The sequence below is a fragment of the Salmo salar genome, chromosome ssa17 (assembly GCF_905237065.1).
Source record: "Salmo salar chromosome ssa17, Ssal_v3.1, whole genome shotgun sequence".
Taxonomy (NCBI): Eukaryota; Metazoa; Chordata; class Actinopteri; order Salmoniformes; family Salmonidae; genus Salmo; species Salmo salar.
The window spans coordinates 58637056-58655917 of NC_059458.1; the positions used below are offsets into that span (position 1 = coordinate 58637056).

The 18862-nt window shown below is 42.8% G+C and overlaps 1 protein-coding gene and 1 pseudogene across 6 annotated transcripts; one reads left to right on the plus strand and one right to left on the minus strand.

The window, feature by feature from the left end:
• Positions 1-1791: 1791 nt before the first annotated feature.
• On the minus strand, positions 1792-18767 carry LOC100136496 (FIP2-like). Of its 5 annotated transcripts, none has more exons than NM_001434480.1 (13): positions 18643-18767; positions 13345-13490; positions 12947-13152; positions 12512-12670; positions 12240-12412; positions 12018-12171; positions 11303-11418; positions 11002-11151; positions 10682-10766; positions 10395-10547; positions 4647-4789; positions 4477-4541; positions 1792-2672 (listed from the first exon to the last, which is right to left on the minus strand). In NM_001434480.1, exons 2-13 carry the CDS (start codon positions 13484-13486, stop codon positions 2551-2553), a joined length of 1668 nt encoding a protein of 555 aa, NP_001421409.1. In that variant the 5' UTR covers positions 13487-13490; positions 18643-18767; the 3' UTR covers positions 1792-2550. The 5 variants fall into 5 exon arrangements, with proteins under 5 accessions (NP_001421409.1, NP_001421408.1, NP_001421411.1 ...); NM_001434479.1 differs by having other exon boundaries at positions 18491-18767; NM_001434482.1 differs by lacking the exon at positions 18643-18767 and adding an exon at positions 18365-18478.
• On the plus strand, positions 5120-11887 carry LOC106576186 (hemagglutinin/amebocyte aggregation factor-like; annotated as a pseudogene). Its single transcript, XR_006760136.1, has 5 exons — positions 5120-5284; positions 5566-5644; positions 9254-9443; positions 9709-9861; positions 9949-11887. The product of XR_006760136.1 is annotated as a hemagglutinin/amebocyte aggregation factor-like (transcript).
• Positions 18768-18862: the final 95 nt, after the last annotated feature.

The window sequence follows — 18862 nt, forward strand, 5'->3', positions numbered from 1 at the left end:
CACTGCAGAAAGGATTCAAATCATCAACTAATCATCAAGCTTTGGGCAAAAACCAAAACGTGCACCCCTTTGAGTTCCAAGGATGGAGTTTGGGAAACACCGGTTAACCGTTAAGGCACGTGTCAAACTCATTCCCTGGAGGGCCGATTGTCTGCTGGTTTTCACTTCTCCCTTGTACTTGATGAATTAAGGTCACTGATTGGTTAAGAACTCCCATCACTTGGCTGTAGGTCTTAATTGCACACAAATTGAAAGGAGAAACCAAAAACCAGCAGTCACTCAGCCCTACATGGAATGAGTTTGACACCCCTGTGTCAAACTAATTTTGAAAATTGAATCTCTCCAGAAATAAGTTTCTCACTGTTGCCGCCTGTTATAGACCCCCCTCAGCTCCCAGCTGTGCCCTGCACGCCATATGGGAATTGATTGCATCTATCTTCAGAGTTCGTTCTGTTAGGCGACCTAAACTGGGATATGCTTAACACCCCGGCAGTTCTACAATCTAAGCTAGACTATTTTGCCTGTCCAAAGAATTTGTGGTAGACGTTCCACTCACAGATCATCAGTGGTGGAAAAACTACCCAAATGTCATACTTGAGTAAAAGTAAAGATACCGTAAGTATCGAAATAATTTCTTGTTTTTTTAAATGTACAGATAATCAGGGTCATACTCCAACACTCAGACATGATTTACAAACAAAGCATTTGTGTTTAGTGAGTTCACCAGATCAGAGGCAGTAGGGTTGACTAGGGATTTTGTCTTTAAGTGCATGAATTAGACTATTTTCCTGTCCTTCTAAACATTCAAAATGTAACGAGTACTTTTGGGTGTCAGGGAAAATGTATGGAGTAACAAGTATTATTTTCTTTAGGAATATAGTGGAGTAAAAGTTGTCTGAAATACAAATAGTAAAGTAAAATAGATACCCCCCAAAATACTACTTAACACCGCTGCAAATTACTCGCATATCGCCAATAAAATCATAGAAAAATGTATACCTAGTGTATACTTAGTTTACATTTTCTGTTGAAATGATCATACACATTATTTGATACGTTTATTTCATTTTATTGACTGGCGCCTCTAAAGTAGGAATGGCTCATTTTAATATAGGCAACAGCCGTTGTGCTAATATTTGCACAAAGTTGGTGAATGTCAAACATGGTTTGTGCTATCGGGATCCGAGATCAAGAACATATTGATTTTGAAAGGTTAAAGTAAGAGTTAGAGGTTAGATTACGGTAAGTCCCAAAGAACCCGGATTGTACTAACGGAACAAACATCTGAAGATATTTAACCTTTATTTAACTAGACAAGTCAGTTAAGATCAAATTCTTATTTACAATGACGGTCTACCAAAAGACAAAGGGGCCTCCTGTGGGGACGGGATTAAAAATTAAAAATATATTTAAAAAATGACAAAACACACTAGATGAAGAGATTTAAAACATCGCATGGCAGCAACACAACACAACACGGTAGCAGCACAAAACAGGGTATAAACATTATTGGACACCGACAACAGCACAAAGGGTAAAAAGGCAGAGACAATACATCACGCAAAGCAGAAAGCTGTCAGTAAGTGTCCACGATTGAGTGTTTGAATTAAGAGATTGAGATAAAACTGTCCAGTTTGAGTGTTTGTTGCAGCTCGACCTGCTTTATAGCATAGATATAAAGCAGATTCTGTTCTATATCCATGGTGGGTACTCTGTTGCATTTTTTTCAGGTGGATCAGAGTTTTATTCTCTAGATGTGTGTGCAACAACAAAGACAGACAGAAACAGCCTACTGTACCAATAACACCTTTATTACATATTTTCATAATTATATTACAGAATCACAGGATTTGTAAATACATCTGGATACAGAAGTTAGTAGTTAGCTAATACAGTACACAGTCCCTTGCATAGTCATACATCCTGCAGGCTACATAGGTTTAATTATGAAATGTACAAACCATGATTATGATGGATAAAATGGATGTTCAATATACATTTACAAAAACTGTCTTGGGCATCCTTCCCTCCGTTGAATTATTCAAAACGAAATGTCTATGCTGTAATCATGATCTATTCATGACCTTCATCGAAACAGCTTGATTAAATTGAACCACCCGAAAATCCATAATAAGCATTTAATAAACCAAATTGTTTCTTGCTAAAGAGTTAATTCTAAACTATGTGACAGACAGCTGTCAAAAGAAAATAAACGAGTTACCACACTTAAAATAGAAAATTCCAGTTCTCCATTTATCACCTAACAGTATATTAAACGTGATGCATTTTACAGGATGTTTTTCACCCCTAACAAAAAAATGAGTGTCTAGTTGCGCTCTGTAAGAATACATTTTATATTATAGTTAGTTATGTTCTAAAACATAGACCAGAGCAACATAGCCATGAACTGCAAAATAAATGCACTTTTTAAAGCATAAAGGCTGCATTTTACTCTGCAATAAATCGAATGATGACGAACTAGAGGAAGAATCGGAGTAAGGTGCATCTGCGGCAGTTGTCTTTGTTGTTGCTGATGACTATGATGAAGGCTCAGATGATGCAGTCCATGATGTGAATCTGCAGGCTGTCCAGGTCTGGTAGGATCTCGTTACACTTGGGGCAGACTTGCTCCGGTATATTCCCCTGCTGCTGCCAGTCCCCGGCATCACCACCTATCAGACACACAGTGGTATGGTAACGGTATTCCCTTATATACAGTCGTGGCCAAAAGTTTTGAGAATGACACAAATTAATTTTCAAAGTCTGCTGCCTCAGTTTGTATGATGGCAATTTGCATATACTTCAGAATGTTATGAAGAGTGATCAGATGAATTGCAATTAATTGCAAAGTCCCTCTTTGCCATGCAAATGAACTGAATCCCCAAAAATCTTTTCCACTGCATTTCAGCCCTGCCACAAAAGGACCAGCTGACATGTCAGTAATTCTCTCGTTAACACAGGTGTGAGTGTTGACGAGGACAAGGCTGGAGATCACTCTGTCATGCTGATTGAGTTCGAATAACAGACTGGAAGCTTCAAAAGGAGGGTGGTGCTTGGGATCATTGTTCTTCCTCTGTCAACCATGGTAACCTGCAAGGAAACACGTGCCGTCATCATTGCTTTGCACAAAAAGGGCTTCACAGGCAAGGATATTGCTGCCAGTAAGATTGCACCTAAATCAACCATTTATTGGATCATCAAGAACTTCAAGGAGAGCGGTTCAATTGTTGTGAAGAATGCTTCAGGGCGCCCAAGAAAGTCCAATAAGCGCCAGAACCGTCTCCTAAAGTTGATTCAGCTGCGGGTACGGGGCACCACCAGTACAGAGCTTGCTCAGGAATGGCAGCAGGCAGGTGTGAGTGCATCTGCACTAACAGTGAGGCGAACACTTTTGGAGGAAGGCCTGGTGTCAAGAAGAGCAGCAAAGAAGCCACTTCTCTTCAGGAAAAACATCAGGGACAGACTGATATTCTGCAAAAGGTAGAGGGATTGGACTGCTGAGGACTGAGGTAAAGTCATTTTCTCTGAAGAAGCCCCTTTCCGATTGGTGCATCTGGAAAAAAGCTTGTCCGGAGAAGACAAGGTGAGCGCTACCATCAGTCCTGTGTCATGCCAACAGTAAAGCATCCTGAGACCATTCATGTGTGGGGTTGATTCTCAGCCAAGGGAGTGGGCTCACTCACAATTTTGCCTAAGAACACAGCCATGAATAAAGAATGGTACCAACACATCCTCCGAGAGCAACTTCTCCCAACCATCCAGGAACAGTTTGGTGACGAACAATGCCTTTTCCAGCATGATGGAGCACCTTGCCATAAGGCAAAAGTGATAACTAAGTGGCTCGGGGAACAAAACATCGATATTTTGGGTCCATGGCCAGGAAACTCCCCAGACCTTAATCCCATTGAGAACTTGTGGTCAATCCTCAAGAGGCGGGTGGACAAACAAAAACCCACAAATTCTGACAAACTCCAAGCATTGATTATGCAAGAATGGGCTGCCATCAGTCAGGATGTGGCCCAGAAGTTAATTGACAGCATGCCAGGGTGGATTGCAGAGGTCTTGAAAAAGAAGGGTCAACTGCAAATATTGACTCTTACCATCAACTTCATGTAATTGTCAATAAAATCCTTTGACACTTGTGAAATGCTTGTAATTATACTTCAGTATTCCATAGTAACATCTGACAAAAATATCTGAAGACACTGAAGCAGCAAACTTTTGGAAAGTAATATTTATGTCATTCTCAAAACTTTTGGCCACAACTGTACACACACACACACACACACACACAGCATAAATTATGTAATTATCATTGTTGTAAATAATTTGAGATGGGATGAGGAGGAGCAGTGTTTTCGTGATCAAATAAATACGAGATAACATTTGATTGGCAGATAACAATATGATGTGCCCTGGCTTGAGCCCTGCTCTCTCAGCAAGGTGAATGACTTAAAGCAATGTACTGTCCTGTACCTCTGGCTCCCTGCATGTTGCCTCCACGTGGCATGTGTCTTCTCTGCATATCGCTCAGAGATTGCCTACAGAAACCAGTTGTAGTCAGGCGGTGGATCCAAAATGGCAGTGAACGTAACCTAATATGACCAGTCTGTGATCATATTATCAATATGTAATCTGATGTGCACCTGCCCAGTGAGTCCATCTCGTCCTGTAGCTGAGTGTTCTGTTTCTTGACAAACTCCAGCTGAGCAAACAGACGTTCCTTCTCCTCGTGAATCTTCTCCCGAGCTGCTCGCTCCGCGTAGAAGTCAGAGGAGTACACCTCCGCCTGGACAAAAAACACACACAATTAAAAATGACACATGCACATAATCAAATGGACACACACAAACCATTTGTCTATACGTGTCAATGATTACAAGGCGTGGTTGTATTGTTGCACAGATTAACGTGAATGCCATCAACAGAATGTAGTGTATTGGTTAAAATGTTTTATGTTCAATGTTCTTTAAAATGTTGTAAAATTATGGAACAGCAAACCAATAAGCCCCTGGGGGGATTAATAAAGTTAAGAGGGATAATTCATGAAAAATGTCAGTTTTGCAACATCATTTCTCAGAAACAAAACTTGGAATGATGCCAGCAATACAAACACAAAAATTACACAAGAACATGGCCCAAGAACACTGCTTGGTTGTGGCTCTATAAATGGATCATTTCCCTTGCTTGTGCTATTGTGTTAAGACTACACGCCTCAGAGAAGCCATGAACGGACCCAATTTCTATATTCTGCTTCTTGCTGGTGTCTTGGTCAACGGGCAAGGTAGGCTGTTGTTTTAAGTTGTAGGCTGAATGAAGTGTTCATTTCTTTGTGTAAGAGGTTGGTTATCAGGAAAACATTTATAATTGGCTTACAGCCCAAATACATGAAGAGTGAGTAACCAAAATGTCTAGGAGGTGCAGATTACCATTATCATATGATTATGCTTTTTGCACTCAATTTACATAATTGTTTTTACTATTTTTTAAAATACTTCCTTTAGGCAATGATGCTGTCTTACAGTACATGTATTCATTTATTGTGCCCTTGCTTGTGTGTTGCAGGCGTCCGATGGGAAAACCAATTTGACCAGCCCTTACATTTTAACTGCCCTTCAAAACAATCCATCTCTTACATAAACAGGTGAGAAAAGGCACTAAATTTGCCTACTATCAATATTCTACCAAAGTGGAATACCTCATCCTTCTTTTAGCGTCGGCACTTTCACTGACTGATTCCCAAAATGAAACGTGTTCTCTAATCGTTAGTGCTGTTCTACTTTTCATCACCAATTTTGAACAAAATGATCTCATTATGCTGCATAGACCAGTAAGTGCCAGTGTTTATTTGAGACCACCTAAAGCGAGACCGATTCAAGACCAAGACTTAAGCAAATCAAGTCCGAGTCAAGACCAGAAAAATGCGAGTCCAATTCAAGACCATGGTTGTAATTGTGTAAAATCACCACCACAAGAATTCAAAATGTCCAGTATATCTGTGTTCATATTTCAGAACAGATTCTTTAGACATATAGAAAACTAAAAAAAAATGCATGCTGAGAGAAAATAGAGCCATTCTACAAATATTACTAACCCAAACACATTGGGGAACAATGGCCTTCTAAGCCTTTAGACAAGGGCTAAGGATTTATAAAAAAGAATGATTATATTAACATGATAATTATTATTTTAGATTTTTCTCATTTAATCTCTTCAATTTTTGTTGGAAAGGTTTAACACTAAAGAGAAAAAAGATCCAACTTGGATTTTTCTTTGCTGGTCTCTGGGGAGATAAATCTAGCTAGCCAAGTCATCCATTCCTATGCCATCAGAAGCTAGATAAAGGCATATGCCATTAAACTGTTTTATGGCAACATTTTGGAGTGACAGTAGAATCAACCAATCACATTTTAAATTAATGTGTGGGACAGTTTTTACAAAAACTTCTGCCTTCTTGAAGGCCAACTGGTCACTGTGCAATAGCGAGCAGTAGTTTTCCCACAGTCTATAGCTAGCTAGCATTTGTTGTCGGCTAGTTTGCAGCAGCTGCAGCAGGTGTTATCAAAGAGGATGTTGTTGCTAATTTGTTAGCGTCTCCCTTTTCAAGAAGACTTTCAAGTTACGTTTCAAATGATCATCTGGTGAGTGAAACTGTGTTTAGCCATCTCTTTGAAAATAACTTGTGTGTGAAACATTGTTGCATTTAAAGTGGAACTGACAGCATTTTAGCAACATGAAATCTTATTAAAATCTGTTCATCTACACCACCAGGAAGAATATTACACACACACACACAAAACCTTTACAAGCAACCACTTAGATGGTCAATTTCACGTATTCATAAATTCTTAGAATGTTTGAGAATTACGTATACTAAGGCATCTGTGAAAATTATATAGCAATATTAAGTGGGAAAGAGGCTGTGCGTTTGGACAATTAATAGACACTGCAGCAAATAAAACCGAATAAAAACATCTGTCTTGTCCAGGACGGGAGTCAACACAGACCGGTGGGCTATAGCCAATCAGAGCTACAGTAGACTTTTATACCAACAAGCCATTTGTCACACAGACCTTCCATCATTCACACTGAACTGGACTGTGTGTTTACAGTCAGTAGGACCTTCCATCATTCACACTGAACTGGACTGTGTGTTTACAGTCAGTAGGACCTTCCATCATTCACACTGAACTGGACTGTGTGTTTACAGTCAGTAGGACCTTCCATCATTCACACTGAACTGGACTGTGTGTTTACAGTCAGTAGGACCTTCCATCATTCACACTGAACTGGACTGTGTGTTTACAGTCAGTAGGACCTTCCATCATTCACACTGAACTGGACTGTGTGTTTACAGTCAGTAGGACCTTCCATCATTCACACTGAACTGGACTGTGTGTTTACAGTCAGTAGGACCTTCCATCATTCACACTGAACTGGACTGTGTGTTTACAGTCAGTAGGACCTTCCATCATTCACACTGAACTGGACTGTGTGTTTACAGTCAGTAGGACCTTCCATCATTCACACTGAACTGGACTGTGTGTTTACAGTCAGTAGGACCTTCCATCATTCACACTGAACTGGACTGTGTGTTTACAGTCAGTAGGACCTTCCATCATTCACTTTGAACTGGACTGTGTGTTTACAGTCAGTAGGACCTTCCATCATTCACACTGAACTGGACTGTGTTTACAGTCAGTAGGACCTTCCATCATTCACACTGAACTGGACTGTGTGTTTACAGTCAGTAGGACCTTCCATCATTCACACTGAACTGGACTGTGTGTTTACAGTCAGTAGGACCTTCCATCATTCACTTTGAACTGGACTGTGTGTTTACAGTCAGTAGGACCTTCCATCATTCACACTGAACTGGACTGTGTGTTTACAGTCAGTAGGACCTTCCATCATTCACACTGAACTGGACTGTGTGTTTACAGTCAGTAGGACCTTCCATCATTCACACTGAACTGGACTGTGTGTTTACAGTCAGTAGGACCTTCCATCATTCACACTGAACTGGACTGTGTTTACAGTCAGTAGCAACAGCGTGACTTTAGATAATTAGAACACATTCACCAAATGCCACAAAATACACCTGAATGGATTTCTGCAAATATGTAAACACCACAGGAGTCCTGTTACATTTGGGAACTTTACAGTCCTCTTGATCAAACCACCATGAAAAGGTCTGCTCTCTCCCCTCAGTTATGCACATCGACAACAAGATCAACAACTCATGCAAGCCAGAGCAAGATGAGCTAAAATCTAACCAAGGAACATTAGATAAACCCTCTCAAACCTTTTCAGCTAGTTGGCCGTCAAAATTGCACTGATAAACGATGGGGAATTGTAGCCTCCGAGTACTTCTGCAGCTTGCCTGTCAATTCATGCTTGTCCCAACCAAGCACACACACACACACATCAGTAGGGATTAAGAAGTGAGTATACGCCATGCCCCATACAGCTTATACCTGCGTATACCCTGCACTACACCACTGGCCCTTTGTGTTTTCTAAAAAGTCCACACTGTACTAACCTGTCACACACTGAAGACCTATAGGTTCACCACTGTACTAACCTGTCACACACTGAAGACCTATAGGTTCACCACTGTACTAACCTGTCACACACTGAAGACCTATAGGTTCACCACTGTACTAACCTGTCACACGCTGAAGACCTATAGGTTCACCACTGTACTAACCTGTCACACACTGAAGACCTATAGGTTCACCACTGTACTAACCTGTCACACACTGAAGGCCTATAGGTTCACCACTGTACTAACCTGTCACACACTGAAGACCTATAGGTTCACCACTGTACTAACCTGTCTTACATTGAAGGCCTATAGGTTCACCACTGCGCAAATATGTCTATAATAGATTCAAAGGCTGTTAAGAGACTATTAAAATGTTTCAAGATAGGAATGTATATATTTGGCCCGGTGAAGTGGTTTTTATGTGGTGACTGAATGGAAGCTGATATGAGTTTTTTTACTCTGCTGGTTTCTGGAAGAATTGAATGAGTCCTCACTGTCCTAGACCGAGTACAAATGTAACCGACACCAAGACAAGACCGAGACACTGAATATCTGGTCTCGAGTACTACAACACTGCTAGGTGCACTGCACTGTACTGCACTGTTGATACTGGGCATATCAACAAATTAAACCTTCAATTTATGTTTGTTTTCAAATCAATTCAACCATTAATATGTGCATTGTCATTGATCTATCTAATTTCAGTCAGCATAACAACGCCTATGAAGACCGTGTGTGGGGCTTTGAGTGCACAAACACGTTTGTCAATGAGCCCATATGCCACTGGTCTCCCTTACGTCAATAACTTCGACCAGGAGTTCACCTTTGAATGCCCCAAAAACTATGTCCTCACCGGGATGAACAGCTATCATTCCAACCGCCATGAGGACAGAAGGTGAGAAGACCTCACCGTTTACCACATCCTATGTTACATCCTATGTTCAAATAGTAGTTGTTTATTTTTTTTCAAATACTTTGAGCGGTTGATTTAGCCTGCTCGGAGTGCCATATGAGCAGCATTTGCACTTTTGGGACTATTCCATTGGGTCCATCAAATACAGCTGAAGTATTTGAAAGAAAACAAATATTTGAATCCAGGTTTGACATAATCCTGACTGTGATCAGTGTGTTATACTATACATGTATGATTTCAATCCCAGGTGGAAGTTCTACTGCTGTCGAGCCATCAGCTACTGTAACCTGAAGTGTCAGTGGACCCCTTACATCAACAACTTTGATGAGGACATCTCTTGGCATGTCCCTAGCCAGAACTACCTAGTTGGGGCCGGAAGCTACCATTCCAATCCTCATGAGTGAGTACAATGTGTGTGTGATTTTGGTGGGGGGAAGAGGTTTCAACAACAAGAATGTTTACCTCAAAATGTATTGTGTATTTTCAGAGATCGTCGCTGGAGATACCAGTACTGCACACAGAAGGCATACTGCTGATATTACGGCTGATTATTCCATTCTTGAATTAAGATTGCCTATTGCCTTCTTTCTTGTGTTTCATTTAATTATTTTTTCCATTGCATATTCATATCAAGCCACTGAGTCTGAGTAGAAGTAAAAATAAATGTTATATTTTTGGGGAAAAAGAAAAGCTGCGCCTATTTCACTTTATGAAAATATAAGCTGTTGTTAGACTTTTTTGGGAGGGTACTTAGCCTTCATTTAACTGCTGGTTTAACAAAGAAACTTCCTTCACTGACAGTCACTTTTAAGTTGCTGTATAACTCCAAAATGTTCACACAGAGTTCAGTACAATTAAATTAGAATGTTTGAACCTTTTTTCCAAGTGTGAGAACACACACAACTAGATGGAGAACACACACAGAAAACCTACCTGAGCCTGAAACACAGAGATGGTCTCCAGCTCCTTCTCCTTCTGATATATCTCCTGCTTCATAACATCTATCTGCTGTTGCTTAGCAGCCAGGGCCTTCTCTGCTGCGTCCAGTCTGGTCTGCAGGTCTCCCACCTCCTTAGTGACCAGTGGCTGGAGGCCACACAGAGGGCAACGGTCAGATTCATCACATTCACCATGCCATACCATTTTGACAAAGGACAAAACAGTGCAATGTGCCAAACTAGACTGATTTCTGTTTAACAGAGGCTAAGTAGTGTGGTCACCTCTCTGTTCTTGCTCTCTTGCTTCAACTCGTTGTAGTCCTCGAATAGCTTGGTGTAGGCATCCTTCAGCTGGGTCAGGTTAGTCCTGAGGAGAGGAGGAGGGGCAACTGACTCATGATGACTAAGGAGTATTTGGATATAGAAACTCATGGCACTGACCAGTGGAAACTGATAGGGGGAGTGGGATGATTTCAAAAGAGGAGCAGGGAATTTATGTCCCAAGACCCCACCCAAGGGAATGGCCTATAGTGTCAGAGGGAGTAGGCATATGTCAGAGTGTGTGTGTGTGTGTGTGTGTGCATGCTTGACTGTCGTCCCACCTCTCCTCTCCAGCCTTCCTCTGCTCTAGCTGGCTCTGGGCCTTCATACTGTCCACCTGCAGCTTCAGTCTGTCATTCTCACTCTGTACCTCCTGCTTCTCTACCAGCTGGGCTGTCAGAGTCACCACGTCACGCTCCACATCCCTACATCTACAGAGAGAGAGGGGGATGGGGAGATAGAGAGGGACAGAGGCAAAGCAAAAGGGTGGTATTGGGGGAAAGGGAATGAGCAAAGGTTAGCATAGTTTGCACATTTTCATTGTCTATGTAGCTCTCCCTCTCTCCTCTCCATCTCTCTCACCTGTCCTGCAGGTTCTTCTTCATGCCCTCTGCCTCGTCCAGTTTGCTCTGAGCCTGCTGTAGCTCACTAAACAGGCTCATCATCTGAGCCTTCAGATCCTCCACCTCTGATGCAGCCTGACACATAACAGGCAACAGTCCAACAAACTGACAGTTCTGATCGAGAAGCTAAGGGTTAGGACATTGTAATGGGGAAATGTAAGATGAATAAAGTTAATATCCAGTTAAGAGTAATTAACAATGCTAAGCATATTTATGTTCTCTTTCTGTAATACACATGATTTCCAGTGTTTTATTTGGGAAACCTTCTGGTTGATGGTCACTAGACTTGATACTGAATGTTATGAATTGTTCATAGCTGATGGTGATTGATGCCAGACTGGAGGTACAAGGACACCGATTGTTATTGTATTCTGGGACACTGTGATTCTGTAGCAGCTGATGTTGTGACTTCCTACAAGCCTCTCGGTGGGTGTTTACAGAACATTGGTGCTGTGAGATTAGAATATAAGGGCCTGCTTCTGTGCTTCTGTACTGGAGGTGTCTCCCTGTTCCAACTTCTATTAAACCACATTGATTTACTTTATCTGTGACTTCTTTTATTCACCTGGAAAATCCCTATTACATACTGTACATTAATACATTTCAATCTCATGAACTTCCCTGCTCTTACAGGGTGAGAGACAGGCTGGGTAAGAGCTTATCTGTGTATCTACCTTCTCCTTCCCAGAGTTCTGTTGGGGCTTCTCCTCTGGTTCTGGCTCAGTACCACATGCTGTGGTGGCTAGTGCTGGGGAAAGCACCTCTGGCAGTAGTGAGGTCTGTGTGGAGCTCTCCGTGTTAGTTACTTTCTCCTCCAGCTCTGTGATTCTGAAAGACATAGGAACATCAGTCTTTGGTTCCACCCAAACATAAGCCTAGGCAGAAATGCGGCCTACCTGGATCTGGTAGCCTGGAGCTCCATTTGTAGCCTCTCCACCCTCTGGGTCTCCTTCCTCAGGGACTGGAGCAGCTGGCTGACAGTCAGCTCCTCAGACTCATGCCTGGATACACTCATGTCATACCTGGGGTCCCTTTCATTATGATACAGGTCCTTTCCAGTATCCTCTCTCTACACACACACACACACACACACACACACACAGCAGTGCTAAAGTCAGGACACACACCTTCATAATATGGACGGATGGAGTGAGTGAGTGTTACTCACAGCAATCCTGATCTCTATGAAGGAGTCGTCCTCTGACCCTTGACCTGTCTTGAGCTGGAGTTCAGAGTTCATGACCACCAGGTCACTCTTCTCAGCCTGCAGACGCACCAGCTGGGCACGCAGTGCCTCCAGTTCTGCAGTCTGATTGGCTGTCTCGGCCTGGAGGTGACACAGCACAGATAAGACAAAAGTCTGCCCAGCATTATACCCATACAATATATATATACCCATATACAAATATAATATATAATATATCTAATATACACACACACACACACACACTATTTTCCAAGTCTCTTCTTTTGTTATACAAAATCTAGCTAAAACTACAGACAATCATCCATCCTCCAAACATTCATTTCTCTATTAATAAGCTGAATGTCTGGTCTAGCCAGAGAACTAACCTTGTGAACATTAGCCTTCCCTTTCTCTCACCTGTCCTTTCCCCTCTCCTTCTCCTCCCTCCAGCTCCTCCACCTTCATGCTGAGCTCCTGGTTGTGCGAGGAGAGGGCCTCCACACGGCCGCGCGCCTCATCAAGCCTCCCCTCCAGGAACTCCTTCTCCTCCCTCTGCTTCTCCCTCCACACAGACAAACCCTCGAAGCGCTCCTTCATCGACATGTTAGTCTGCTTCAGCGCCTCTACAGGGAAAGATGCACAGAGAGGACATTACTGTAAAACACACACTGACAGAGCAGTCAATAACATAATCAGCCATTGCAAGACAATCAGAACCTCATATGCCATAACATCCCAATGTCTCCGCCCCATACACTAGATTTTCAATAAGCTTTAAGGCTGAAACACATTCTGGTCCCCTCTCCATGTCTCACCCTTCAGGTCTCGGTTCTCCTGGATGAGATGGTTCATTTGCTGCAGCGTTTCCTCCAGGGTGCCTGTGGTGGGGATGTGGCCGGGGTGAGAGCTAGGACCCCGGGAGATGTCCCCGTTCACCATGGGGGAGCTGGACGCCATCACTCTACAGCAAGATGAGGCGGTGTGGAGACATGCAAGTGGACAATACATTCTCAAACCATGGAATACACTAGAATGAGAATAGGGACTCTGATTCTAGGGAAGGCTAGGACAATCACACTATATATATATATATTCTCTAGAGCTGCATGCATCAAAACAACAAACAGCACACGCCGTGTCAGAGGTGTGAAGGAATACTATTGCACAATGACTCATGTACACCGGGCAATAGCCGTTATTGAATAATCTTATCAGCAGCTGTCATGTGTCAGGCGGCTCCTCACAGTGCCCACCAGAGAGAGGCCAGCAGCCTGCCTGAGTTGGCTGGCCACTTTTCATGTCATTTAATAAACTGATAGTATATTGTAGCGATGTTAAAGCAACACCTAGCGAACTCTTCAAGAGGTTCGGACCTTTTGGTGCAACGGACCTCTTCGCGTAACTCACGTGTTTCCCAAACTCGGTGGACGTTTTCGTTTCTGCCCTAGCACTGCAGAAAGGATTCAAATGATCAACTAACCATCAAGCTTTGGGCAAAAACCAAAACGTGCACCCCTTTGAGTTCCAAGGATGGAGTTTGGGAAACACCGGTTAACCGTTAAGGCACGTGTCAAACTCATTCCCTGGAGGGCCGATTGTCTGCTGGTTTTCACTTCTCCCTTGTACTTGATGAATTAAGGTCACTGATTGGTTAAGAACTCCCATCACTTGGCTGTAGGTCTTAATTGCACACAAATTGAAAGGAGAAACCAAAAACCAGCAGTCACTCAGCCCTCCATGGAATGAGTTTGACACCCCTGTGTCAAACTAATTTTGAAAAATGAATCTCTCCTGAAATAAGTCTCTCACTGTTGCCGCCTGTTATAGACCCCCCTCAGCTCCCAGCTGTGCCCTGGACGCCATATGTGAATTGATTGCATCTATCTTCAGAGTTCGTTCTGTTAGGCGACCTAAACTGGGATATGCTTAACACCCCGGCAGTCCTACAATCTAAGCTAGATGCCCTCAATCTCACACAAATGATCAAGGAACCAACCAGGTACAACCCTAAATCTGTAAACATGGGCACCCTCATAGATATTATCCTGACCAACTTGCCCTCCAAATACACCTCTGCTGTTTTCAATCAGGATCTCAGCAATCACTGCCTCATTGCCTGCGTCCGCTATGGGTCCGCGGTCACACGTCCACCCCTCATCACTGTCAAACACTCCCTAAAACACTCCTGCGAGCAGGCCTTTCTAATCGACCTGGCCCGGGTATCCTGGAAGGATATTGACCTCATCCCATCAGTAGAGGATGCCTGGTCGTTCTTTAAAAGTAATTTCCTCACCATCTTAAATAAGCAAGCCCCTTTCAAAAATGTAGAACTAAGAACAGATATAGCCCTTGGTTCACTCCAGACCTGACTGCCCTCAACCAGCACAAAAACATCCTGTGGCGGACTGCACTAGCATCGAATAGTCCCCGCGATATGCAACTTTTCAGGGAAGTCAGGAACCAATACACGCAGTCAGTTAGGAAAGCAAAGGCTAGCTTTTTCAAACAGAAATTTGCATCCTGTAGCTCTAACTCCAAAATGTTCTGGGACACTATAAAGTCCATTTCCTCCTGGCTACCCCAACCCCGGCCAACCGCTCCGCAACCCATGCAGCTACTTGCCCAAGCCTCCCCAGCTTCTCCTTCATCCAAATCCAGATAGCAGATGTTCTGAAAAAGCAGCAAAACCTGGACCTGTACAAATCAGCTGGGCAAGACAATCTGGACTCTCTCTTTCTAAAACTATCCGCCGCCATAGTTGCAACCCCTATTACCGGTCTGTTTAACCTCTCTTTCGTATCTTCCGAGATTCCTAAAGATTGGAATTCTGCCGCGGTCATCCCCCTCTTCAAAGGGGGTGACACTCTAGACCCAAACTGTTACAGACCTATATCCATCCTGCCCTGCCTTTCTAAAGTCTTCGAAAGCCAAGTTAACAAACAGATCACAGACCATTTCGAATCCCACCGTACCTTCCCCGCTGTGCAATCCGGTTTACGAGCTGGTCAAGGGTGCACCTCAGCCACGCTCAAGGTACTAAACGATATAACCGCTATCGATAAAAGACAGTACTGTGCGGCCGTCTTCATCGACCTGGCCAAGGCTTTCGACTCTGTCAATCACCACATTGTTATCGGCAGACTCAACAGCCTTGGTTTCTCAAATGACTGCCTCGCCCACCAACTACTTCTCAGACAGAGTTCAGTGTGTCAAATCGGAGGGCCTGTTGTCCAGACCTCTGGCAGTTTCTATGTGGGTACCAGAGGGTTCAATTCTCAGGCTGACTCTTTTCTCTGTATATATGAACGATGTCGCTCTTGCTGTGGGTGATTCCTTGATCCACCTCTACGCAGATGACACCATTCTGTATACATCTGTCCCCTCTTTGGACACTGTGTTAACCTCTCTTGGGTAGGGGGCAGTATTTTCACCTCCGGATGAAAAGCATGCCCAAAGTAAACTGCCTTTTACTCAGGCCCAGAAGCTAGGATATGCATATAATTGGTAGATTTGGACAGAAAACACTAAAATAATGTCTGTGAGCATAACAGAACTGATATGGCAGGTGAAACCCAAAGGACAATCCATCCAGGGAAAAACATTTTTGAGGTCATTGGATTCTCCAATGGTTTTCTATGGGATACCCTTATTAGGAACCTGGTTGCAGTTCCTATGGCTTCCACTAGATGTCAACAGTCTTTAGAAATTGTTCGATGTTTTTCTTTTGAGAAATGAAGACGTAGTCCTATTCATTGTAAGTGTCACTCCAGGTGGACTCTACTGTTTTGGTGCGCGTTTCACGTTTTTATCCGGTATTAGAAACAGTTTATTCCACCTTAAATTTTATCGATTATTTACGTTTTATGGTACCTGAGGTTGGATTAGGAAGTTGTTTGAAATGTTTGGACCAAGTTTACAGGTAACTTATTAGATACTTTGTAGGCATGTTGGGCGAGTTGAAACCAGTCTATTTCTGAATCAAACGCGCCAAATAAATTGACATTTTTGGGACATAAAAAAGGACATTATCGAACAAAAGTACCATTTATGATGTTTCTGGGACATTTGAGTGCCAACAGAAGAAGATCTTCAAAGGTAAGGCATTAATTATATCGCCATTTCTGACTTTTGTGGCGCACCTGCCTGGTTGAAATATGATTTTCATGTGTTTGTATGCGGGGCGCTGTCCTCAGATAATCGCATGGTTTGCTTTCGCCGTAAAGCCTTTTTGAAATCTGACACAGCGGCTGGATTAACAAGTTAAGCTTTATTTTGATGTATAACACATATACTTTCAAGAATGTTAAATATTTGAATTTGGTATTTTTGAATTTCGCGCTCTGCAATTTCACTGGATGTTGGCCAGGTGGGACGCTACCGTCCCACCTGCCCATAAGAAGTTAACAAATCTCCAAATGAGCTTCAATGCCATACAACACTCCTTCCGTGGCCTACAACTGCTCTTAAACGCTAGTAAAACTAAATGCATGCTTTTTAACCGATCGCTGCCCGCACCCGCCCGCCCGACTAGCATCACTACTCTGGACGGTTCTGACTTAGGCATTTGTAGTTGTCCACATATTCTAGGTGCCTGGCTAGACTGTAACCTCTCCTTCCAGACTCATATTAAACATCTCCAATCCAAAATGAAATTTAGAGTCGGCTTCCTATTTCGCAACAAAGCCTCCTTCACTCACGCTGCCTAACATACCCTCGTAAAACTAACTCTCCTACCGATCCTCAACTTCGGCGATGTAATTTACAAAATAGCCTCCAACACTCTACTCGGCAATCTGGATGCAGTCTATCACAGTGCGGCTGGCCCTCGCTACATATTTTTCGCCAGACCCACTGGCTCCAGGTCATCTATAAGTCTTTGCTAGGTAAAGCCCCGCCTTATCTCAGCTCACTGGTCACCATAACACCCACCCGTAGCACACACTCCAGCAGGTATATCTCACTGGTCATCCCCAAAGCCAACACCTCCTTTGGCCACCTTTCCTTCCAGTTCTCTGCTGCCAATGACTGGAACGAATTGCAAAAATCGCTTAAGCTGGTGACTTATATCTCCCTCACTAACTGATCGCTGCAGCTGTACACAGCCCATCTGTAAATAACCCATGCAATCTACCTTCCTCATCCCAATATTGTTTTCATTTACTTTTTTCACACCAGTATTTCTACTTGCACATCATCATCTGCACATCTATCACTCCAGTTTTAATTTGCTAAATTGTAATTACTTGCTACTATGGCCTATTTGTTGCCTTACCTCCTTACGCCATTTGCACACACTGTATATAGACTTTCTTTGTATTCTATTGTATTATTGACTGTACGTTTGTTTATTCCATGTGTAACTCTGTGTTGTTGTTTGTGTCGCACTGCTTTGCGTCATCTTGGCCAAGTCGCAGTTGTAAAATGATTACTTGTTCTCAACTGGCCTACCTGGTTAAATAAAGGTGAAATAAAAAAAATATGTTGCTTTCAAAACAACTGGGAACTAGGTCATGATCTTAAGGTTCGGGAATTCGGCGCTCTAGAAAGAGGCCCGAGTTCCCAACTTCCGAATTCTCAGTTGTCATGAAAGCGCTGAAGTCGGAATGTTTTCCAGTCGGTTTGAACGAGGCATAATGTGTTGGCTTTCGCTGGACCTGGGTTTCAGTCCTAGTCGGGACTAACCCCCAAATTCTCTAAAATAACGTGAACGATCAAAACAGGCTAGACTACCGACTCAGAACATGATTTGACTGACATCTGTCAAGGCTAACCTCATTTTCTCCTACTCCTTTCACATTTTACATTCTACATACCTTCGACAATAATAAAATGTACCATATTTGACTGCTTCTTCAGCTAGCTTGGGTAAAAACAAGGTGAGAACGAAATCGTAGTTCCCAAACTGTTAGTGCGTCACATTACACCAGGGCCTAACAAATGAATCGCAATGTCAATACTCACACGTGATTACAGTACACCTTGAAAGAACTCGAATAGATCTTGTTGAAGATCCAACCTTAACACTTCTGTATCGTTTTCTTCGGACTTGTTATTGGTTTACAGCATTTCCTTGTCTTAACGTCACAATAAAGTGTGTGTAAACATTGTATCACCTGCGGAAATGATCAAATCTTCAATCAGATGGATGCGCTTACGGTGGTTTCCCTTCAAAAGCTGTAGACGCATGTATATATTTTGCAAGTCAGTGAATATGCTGCGTTAGTGACATCCTCGAACTGGCGCACAGAGCAGCTGACGGTGACGTCATGGACTGCAATTCCAGCGGGTTTTCCCTTTGGGAGTGACCTTGCACTTTTGGGAAAGGAGTGACAT